Here is a 10000-nt window from a genome sequence, read left to right on the forward strand (position 1 = left end):
CACAGAAACATGACACAGAAACACCTTAAACACTACAAAAATATCACACAAACACCACAGAAACATGACACAGAAACGCCACAGAAACATGACACACAAACACCACAGAAACATGACACAGAAACACCATAAACACTACAAAAATATCACACAAACACCACAGAAACATGACACAGAAACATGACACAGAAACATGAAACAGAAACAACACATAAACACCACAGAAACATGACAAACACCACATAAACATGACACAGAAACACCACATAAACACCACAGAAACATGACACAAACACCACATAAACACCACATAAACACTACAGAAACGTGACCCAGTGTATCTCTGTGTGTACTTTGTCCACAGCAATCCCACCAATTGGTACCAAAATGTCCCAGTTAGAGAGGAAACGTCCTAAACATATTCTTTGTAAATCTTTACAATCATTCCCTGAAATAACCAAGCAGACCTGACTTGTTGCACCATCTACATCTTCTTCATAACGTGACATTTTCAGCGTGTAGCTCGCTAGCTACAAGTTTGTTGTTGATTCCCAAAGAGTTTGAGAACGGCAACACACAGAGAGAGGAAGGGGAGGGATATTGGGCTTTATCCTGGAAATGTACTTATGTGGATCCAGACTACATTACTCCTGATGCTACGCCTCCCCGTCTTATCACTTTATCCCATTACTTCACTCTTGATTTCATTACTTTTCTGTCCATCCTAATAATTTGATCCCAATCCCATTACTCATTCCTCTTTTTTTAGATATTAAAAATGACTAAATGCAGCTGACGTTTTCATTTACCATAAAACAAAATCTTCACTTAGAAGAGCAGAGAGCGCACACCTCCGGCAAGGCAAAACACGCTGTCTCACAATGTTACTGAAAGTGAAAAAATTATTTGTTTATCCACTCCAAAATGTAATGAGTTCTTCTTTGGTACATGCTACACCCTTCCACCAAGTTTAATGAAAATCAGGCGGGGAGTTTTTCTGTAATCCTGCTGACAGACAGACAGACAAAATGAAAACATAACCATGGGGGATTAGAAGAGTTTTTGTTGGAATAAATGCAGGAAAACAGCGATGGCTGCTGCTGTAGTAAACAAACAGACTTAATTAAAGAAAGCGGACAGAGCAGTAAAAGGCTTCTGTCAGAGAGATGAAAAACCAGATGTCATCTCTGAAAGCCGACAGACACAATAACAGCAGTAATGAAGGGACACAAAGCTGCAGAATCACAGACGTGAAGAGAATCAAGATGAAGCTGCACAACAGAAACTTTTTCCCAGTGTTTGTGTGCGTGTTCACGCTTGTTTGAAGTAAATTACACTTGTTGAAAAATCCCTTTAGCCAGTCGATTAGTCTCTTAGCAACAGTGTCTGCCGGCTGCTCTGATAAACAGCCTGTCGACTACTGTGTGTTTGTGTCTCTAATGACTAAGTAGAAATATATTCAGCTTCTGCAAAACAACAAAACAAACGCTTAACGAGACGTGTCCACAGTGGCGTCGTTGTGTGTGGCGTTGGGAGTTACGTTGAGCGTTTGTTGAGTTGCCTCCGTCCACCGTGGGGAACACCCGACAATGGCTACGTGTCTAGGAAACTTAACAGGGTTTGGCTTCATGCATTTCACATCAAACAGTCAAGCACCCTACCATCCTTCAAGCAGACCCTCAAAACTCACCCCTTCGAACTTGCTTTTTCCTGTTGACAGACTTTCCCAGTTTGTTTTTCCCCCTCTTTTTCATTGCCCACCTCTCCTGCTTTACCTGCGCTTGTCCATGCACCTATGTGTTTTCCTTTTCTTTTTGTCTGTCATGTAATCTTGTCTACATACCTTTTGTTTGTAATGAAAACTGTAAAGCGTCTTTGAGTGTTTAGAAAAGCGCTATAAAAAATAAATGTATTACAGTCCCTCCAGAAAAACGTGATTATGCGATCTCATAATTCAATGCATAATCAGCCAAAGTCTGCATATTTATTTCGGGAGCCGCATTTTTTCAAATACGCCGCACTTTCGCCGCATAAATTGCTGATTTCCGCGCAAAATATGCGGGGCTTGCATGATTTCATAATTGCCGCATTTTTGTTGCAAAAAAGTCACATATATCTTAGCAGAAAGTTGAAAAATGTTGCGTTTACTTCACACAAGAGCAGCCATTTTCCTCTGTTGCCATGGGAACGTTATGAAGTGACGTAATTACGCGACGTGAACATCATCGAAAAGCTGCAAACCCCGCGATGAAGCCACGATGAAACTGCAGTTTTTGCAAGTTCCCGCAATTTCATCGCATAAAATTGCATAAATATCCCAAATATTCCATCGCATTTTTTAAGAAAACGTGCCGCATAGTCAAGAATTTTTGCCCAAAAAATCACAAAAATACTCCGCATTTTTCTGGAAGGACTGGTATTATTATTTATGTTATTATTATTTGATTTAGGAGCTACAAGCTAATCTGCAAGGCCGGAGGTATAAGATGAGAGGCCTACCTTTAGCTTTACCGTCTCCAGGCTGTTCAGAACTCTGCTGCACGGCTTTTAACTCACATTAACAAAAGAGCACACATCACGTCTGTTTTAGCTTCACTTCACTGGTTACTGGTCCAGTATAGCATTCAATTTAAAATCCTGGTCCTTACTTTTAGAGCCCTGCACGGTCAAGTTCCTCCCTACATCTCTGACCTGATACAGCTTCATACTCCCACCCGTAGTCTGAGGTCATTAGTGGTTCCCTGCACTCATTTTAAAGGAGCAGTAGGTAAGACTTATAAAACTAACTTTCTGTCATATCTGCTGAAACTGACCCTATGTTCCAGTAGAACTACAGGAAGCAGGTCATTAAAAAATAAATCCAGCTCCTCTGGCTCCACCTACAGCCTGTAGTGAGATTTACAAAAATCCACAGCTCCCTGTTCAGATGCACCAATCAGGGCCAGGGGGTGTGTCTAACTGCGTGTCAATCACTGTTCATGCACACGCATTCATTCGGGAGGGGCTTAAGAGGGGGGAGGGGCTTACAAGGGGTAGGGGCTTAAGAGGGGGGAGGGACTGAGAAGTTGTTGAAGGTCAAATTCTTTGGCTAAGTCCTGGATCTTCACAATCCTACCTACAGCACCTTGAAAACTAGAGGGGATCGATCATTCCCAGCCGTGGCTCCGAGGCTGTGGAATGTCTTGCCTCCCTTTCTACGTTGTGTGAATTCTGTTGAATCTTTTAAAAAGCAATTGAAGACTCTGCTATTCAGCAGCTTTTAGGTAGTCAAGGGGTTTTCATGGTTGTTTATGTTTTCTATTTGTATTTACATTTTTTCTTGAATGAATGAATAATGTATTGTAAATAAATAAATGTTCTTCATTAAAATACAGGGAGCATAAGTCAGTACACCCCTATGTTAAATTCCCATAGAGGCAGGCAGACTTTTATTTTGAAAGGCCAGTTATTTCATGGATCCAGGATACTATGCATCCTGATAAAGTTCCCTTGGCCCCCACATCATCACATACCCTTCACCATACCCCCACATCATCACATACCCTTCACCATACCTAGAGATTGGCATGATTTTATTTCAGTTAGCCTAATAGCTGGTTTGATTTGCATTGAGAGATGATTTTATGGAAAGTACCCCATGCCAATCTCTAGGTATGGTGAAGGGTATGTGATGATGTGGGGGTATGGTGAAGGGTATGTGATGATGTGGGGGTATGGTGAAGGGTATGTGATGATGTGGGGGTATGGTGAAGGGTATGTGATGATGTGGGGGCCAAGGGAACTTTATCAGGATGCATAGTATCCTGGATCCATGAAATAACTGGCCTTTCAAAATAAAAATCGGGCAAACGTCACGGCAAATCACCCTCACCTTCTTCTCACTGACTCTCAGACTGAGTCAGTCAGTCTGTCTAAATCTGAACCAGTATCTCACAGTGCGTGTGTGTGTGTGTGTGTGTGTGTGTGTGTGTGTGTGTGTGTGTGTGTGTGTGTGTGTGTGTGTGTGTGTGTGTGTGTGCGTGCGTGCGTGTGTGTGTGTGTGTGTGTGTGTGCGCGTGCCCATGTGTCTGTGTGTGTGTGTGCGTGTGTGCGTGTGTGTGTGTGTGTGTGTGTGTAGAAGTGGCAGTGTGTGGAGGACGCCACAGGAAAACTTCGACTCTTCAAGTGCAAGAGTGAAGGGGGCGGGGTTAAGATCTCCCAGAGGGGCGTGGCCGGCCGCCAGCGTCCACTCAGCATCAAGTCTCAGCTGTACCATCGCGGCTCCAACCCCTGCAACTGCGACTTCGGCGACCTGCAACCTCTGAAGCCACGACTCTCCCCGATGAGGCCGTTCAACAAGAAACCGTTCTTCTCCAAAAAGAGTACGTGTTGACGTTTGAGTCCAGCAGGGGGCGCCGGGGACGGAGTTTTGGGTTAGGGTTAGGTTTTTAGGTTCTTGTTTTATCACGATTACTTCCTAGAAATTCATCGCTGTCTACACAAGAGTCAAATGTTTTTACAGAGGGGATTTTATTATGTCTATTTCCAGTGGTGTAGTCTACGCAGGTATACGCAGTATACCCACTAAGAAAGCTCCAGGATTTCCATATGCCCACGTAAAAATGCCCAATGACACATAACAACATTCTTTGCATTGTAATTTTGATATATTTTGAATTGTCATCTGTGTTTTTCTTCTTCACAGAGGCTAAATAAAGGTATTTCCACCATAAATTGGTGCATAAAAGTGTATCAGAATTAGGCGTGCAGGCCTGCACGCGATCTCGATTCACCCTGTTCACAATTAAATTTTTAAATAACTTAGCCGACTACATCACAAACGCTACTAGTTTCTTCTGTGAGTTTTAAACATCGACTGTAAAAATAGGTTTTAAAGCGCTGCAGAGCTCTCCCTTCTCTTCATTGAAGCCTCTGTGTTTACAGGCTCGTGGTGATGATCAGTGAGCTGTAGGTGGCAAAAATAATCTATGTGTGGTACTGCCGATTAGTTTAGTTTTGTCATGGTTCATGTGTGCAGTAAACATTACACTTCGTGAGAAAATAATCGTGGCTATCAAATCTGAGCTAAAAAATCGTGATTCATATTTTTCCCCGAATCGTGCAGGTCTAGTCAGAATGCAGGAAATGAAGTAGTTGATGCTCAAAACTTCCCTGGGGGAGGACACCTAGACCCCCCACTATGACATGCCCCAAAGGCCCATTCTGGCCCATATATACAGTATAGGCCCATACATATACAGTACAGTATACCCTCTACAATACATTAGACTACCCCACTGCTCTATTTATCAATCGGGTTCAGGGGGTTTCGCTTTGACACCGGTTAGCTTCCACTGTTCCAACCAAAAGGAAGTCCTGTTTGAAAGCTGCAGCAGTGATTTCCTGAAGTGACGCTGACCTCCAGTGTCTGAACTCTGAACTGCATCTCTTCCCTGAGAGAGGAGAGAGAAACAACACTGCCTCCTTTTGCTTTTACTTTCCAGGAAATGCTTCTTAAGATTCAGTGAAGACTGTGTGTTGTTGATAAAGTTTTGATTGATCAGTTGAAAGTTATTTCAAATGTGTGGATAGATGGATGGATGGATGGACAGATGGATAGATGGATGGACAGATGGATGGACGGATGGATAGATAGATAGATAGATAGATAGATAGGTAGGTAGGTGGGTAGGTGGGTGGGTGGTTGGATAGATAGATAGATAAGTAGATAGATGGATGGATAGATGGATAGATAGATGGGTGGATGGTTGGATAGATAGATAGATAAGTAGATAGGTGGATGGATAGATGGATGGATGTGACATGTCCGAAAAGACAGAGTTTTTATTTTTTTTATGTCCGAAAAGAAGTGCCAAGAAGTACACACTTAATTAATCCCACCACTTCTCCATATTTTATTCGTGATATTAAAATATTTCTGTTTTCTGTTTCTGCGTGTCAGAGTTCAAAGCGCTGAAGAGTTACTCCAGGAACCGCTACAGCCGCTCCGTATCCATGAACAACAGTTACCCCGGTAACCACAGCATCAGCATGATGGCAGGCGGGGCCAACTGGGCTCAGCCAATCAAAGACGAGTCTGAGGACGAGTTCAGCGGGATGGGAGGAGTTCCCAACGCGATGGCGCTGCCAGACTCCCACAAGGTCACACAGAAGTGAGTCACTATCCTGCTTTTTTAGTAAAAAATGGAAAAGCTGGCATCGTTTTGATTACAATATGCAGCCAATAGCGTCTTTTGTTACTATAACAGCAGCTACTGCTACAGTATCCTAGAGCGCTACACCCTCTCGTCAAAAATCATCACATCCGGTGGCACAAAAAATAAGAATCGCTATGGTGCTTGTCATTGGTCAGCTGTCAAAAAAGCGCTTGACGTGGGGCGTCTTATTTTTATTCAACTTTAAAAAGACGCTCTGAGCTGCAGAAAACGAAAAGATTAAATCTCGACAGTGGCTTTTAAAAAAGCGCATTGGACTAAGCCCATAAGTCCCCCCCAAAGGGACTTACCATCTCCAACAGAAAACACTGTTCACAAACAAACTGCTCCAAACAGCTCTATTGTAGTCCAGCCTTTACTTCAGAGACAAACGTGGTCACTTTGGAACACACGTTATAATGCTCGCCTAGCTGCTAGCATGGCACGCCCTCATACTCTGCTTCTGACTGGCTAGTAGTCCTTACCTAGGTACTGTCAGGGCACGCCCTCATACTCTGCTTCTGACTGGCTAGTAGTCCTTACCTAGGTACTGTCAGGGCACGCCCTCATACTCTGCTTCTGACTGGCTAGTAGTCCTTACCTAGGTACTGTCAGGACACGCCCTCATACTCTGCTTCTGACTGGCTAGTAGTCCTTACCTAGCTACTGAGCATGTGCGACTCCCAACAAAGATGTTACAGCAGTGAGATGTCTCACTCTGTAGCTAAAACAGAGACCTGAACACAGGGTGAAAAGAGGAGCTGCAGCAATGTGCAGTACAACAAAAATATGGTGTTTTTTTAAAATTAAACCATGTAAACCTATTCTGATACAACCTCAAAATACAATTATGAACCTGAAAATGAGCAGAATATGAGCACTTTAAACTTGACTGCTTGGCTGCGAACCTGCTGTAAGCTAATTCAAATCTCTGGTGGGAACTAAGTGTTTTATAACAGCTGATAAATGACGAGTAATGAGAATCCCCAGCACAGATAGAACAAGTCTTTACAGCTCAGATTGCTCTGCTCGGGGTTATTAAGAAAAATAATCTTTAACACATTCAGGAAAACGTGTGAATTCTGCAGCATCGTTGGAAAATAAATGTCAGCTTCTGCGGAGGTGTTTTTAGGCTGTAATAATTCTCCCGCTCACCGTGAAGAGGACTGTTGAATATTAATGTCATTATGTTGCACTGGAGTAAAGGCCACTTTAAATAAGTTTTAAAAAAAAACTATGAATACAAGGTGTTCAGTCTGCCAATGGAATAAGAAAACATTCTTGGTAAGCTTTCTTGAAATAAGATGTGATCTTCGAACTAGAGAATTCATCTTTTACAAATAACACAGCAGCTTAAAAACCTTACGAGATGTCAAAATAAAAGCTTGTTTCATCTGAGATACGAGGCAAAACTAAATGTTTTTAAGACTCTTTCACTTAACAGGATATTTAAGATGCATCGTCTAAAAAAACAAGTCCTTGTATATCTGAAATATCACTTGTTAGGTGATTGTGTCTTATATTAAGTGCTATTGCAATACAATACAACTTTATCGTCAGATTTTCACTGGAATCCTTTTAGCTACTATTACAGCTGTTTAGTCAGTACTTTTAGCTACTATTACTACTGTTTAGTCAGTACTTTTAGCTAATTTTACAGCTGTTTAGTCAGTACTTTTAGCTACTATTACAGCTGTTTAGTCAGTACTTTTAGCTACTATTACAACTGTTTAGGCAGTACTTTTAGCTAATATTACAGCTGTTTAGTCAGTACTTTTAGCTACTATTACAGTTGTTTAGTCAGTACTTTTAGCTACTATTACAACTGTTTAGTCAGTACTTTTAGCTACCATTTAAACTGTTTAGTCAGTACTCTTAGCTACTATTTTGCATTCCCGAGCAGCTCGGCTCAAAAATATGAAAAACAAAAAAACAGTTAAACAACAATTACACATATAGTACAAATACTAGTTAATTTGGTTTAGCAACAGGATATACTGATGTATAAAAGGGATCTTTATGTAGCGTGAATCAATGGCTTACTACATATGTATTATGATGGGATATTAATTTCGAAATTAGTCTTTTAACCAATTTATAAATCAACATAATTATTTGTACTCGTGAATGGCTGAAACTTGTTTAAGAGCAGAAGGCGCTCAGATTGAATGCATTAAATCATAATCATATTTAAAGTATAATGTGATTTAATCACAAACAATATTCCAATCAATAAATATGGTATTTTTATCCGTCTTATAATCAGATGGTTATGAGTTTGAGCCTCACACGGGGGACCATACTACTACTAAATATGTATTAAATTAGTCTTTTAACCAATTTATAAATCAATATAACTAATTAGAACTACCACCTCTTTGCGTTACATTTAAAGTTAGATATTTTGACAAGAAACTAGATGAACATACTTGGTATGATTTGGCTTTTTTGTAGTGTAAATGTCAGCTTCTGTGTAGGTGTTTCTATGCTGTAATTATTCTCCTGCTCACCGTGAGGAGGACTGTTGAATATTAATACCATTATGTTGTTGTTGTTGCTGTCCTGCAGGTGTTTCATTCTGCCTAACGCCACAGTGAAGTGTGATACAGGAGTGTATCAGTCTCTGCAGGCCTGGAAGGACCACAAGCTGCACATCGACCACGAGGTAACACACAACTCAATTCAATCTAACAACTTTATTACTCCCACAAAAGGGGAAATTAGTTAAGAGCAGCTACAAACAACAGACACATACATTACAGCACACAGCCTACGTATGGGCCTACACCCTAGAGAGTAGATAAATATAATATAAATAATTTATCCATTTAAAAGTCGAATTGCAGAAGGGATGAAAGCATTAGAGTGGCGATTACTTTTAAAAGCAGGTTAAATATAACAACGTCTTGATGGCAACTGTTGTTTCTAAAAGTACTGACTAAACAGCTGTAATAGTATCTAAAGTACTGACTAAACAACTGTAATAGTAGCTAAAAGTACTGTCTAAACAGCTGTAATAGTATCTAAAAGTACTGACTAAACAGCTGTAATAGTATCTAAAGTACTGACTAAACAGTTGTAATAGTAGCTAAAAGTACTGACTAAACAACTGTAATAGTAGCTAAAAGTACTGTCTAAACAGCTGTAATAGTATCTAAAAGTACTGACTAAACAGTTGTAATAGTATCTAAAGTACTGACCAAACAACTGTAATAGTAGCTAAAAGTACTGACCAAACAGCTGTAATAGTAGCTAAAAGTACTGACTAAACAGCTGTAATAGTATCTAAAGTACTGACTAAACAGCTGTAATAGTATCTAAAGTACTGACTAAACAACTGTAATAGTAGCTAAAAGTACTAACTAAACAGCTGTAATAGTAGCTAAAAGTACTAACTAAACAGCTGTAATAGTAGCTAAAAGTACTAACTAAACAGTTGTAATAGTAGCTAAAAGTACTGACTCAACAGCTGTAATAGTATCTAAAGTACTGACTAAACAGTTGTAATAGTAGCTAAAAGGATTTCATTGTAAACGACAATAAAGTTGTATTGTATCGACACAATCACCTAACAAGTAATGGATAAACAGTTGAAATGGTTTGATAAATGGTTGAAACTACAGTATCATGGTTGCTGTAACTAACTAACTCTCATGTGTGTCAGATTGAGACGCTGCAGACGAAGATAAAGAACCTAAAAGAGGTCAGAGGTCACCTGAAGAAGGCCCGTCCTCTGCAGTGTGACTGTAATAAATACCTGTAAGTACCTCAAAACCTCAACAGAGCAAGAGGGATACATACACCAG

The 10000-nt window shown here is 40.4% G+C and overlaps 1 protein-coding gene across 6 annotated transcripts in view; it reads left to right on the forward strand.

Annotated features, from left to right (window-relative positions):
• Positions 1 to 10000, forward strand: part of LOC116045476 (extracellular sulfatase Sulf-2-like) — a 90994-nt gene that overhangs the window by 73606 nt on the left and 7388 nt on the right. For all 6 annotated transcript variants that reach the window (XM_036008245.1, XM_036008242.1, XM_036008246.1 and 3 more), the window contains 4 exons: positions 4118 to 4361; positions 5942 to 6152; positions 8763 to 8859; positions 9859 to 9953. In XM_036008245.1, coding sequence (XP_035864138.1) covers positions 4118 to 4361; positions 5942 to 6152; positions 8763 to 8859; positions 9859 to 9953 — 647 coding nt within the window. The remainder of the gene's footprint in view (positions 1 to 4117; positions 4362 to 5941; positions 6153 to 8762; positions 8860 to 9858; positions 9954 to 10000) is intronic.

Source organism: Sander lucioperca, chromosome 12 (assembly GCF_008315115.2).
Source record: "Sander lucioperca isolate FBNREF2018 chromosome 12, SLUC_FBN_1.2, whole genome shotgun sequence".
Lineage (NCBI taxonomy): Eukaryota > Metazoa > Chordata > Actinopteri > Perciformes > Percidae > Sander > Sander lucioperca.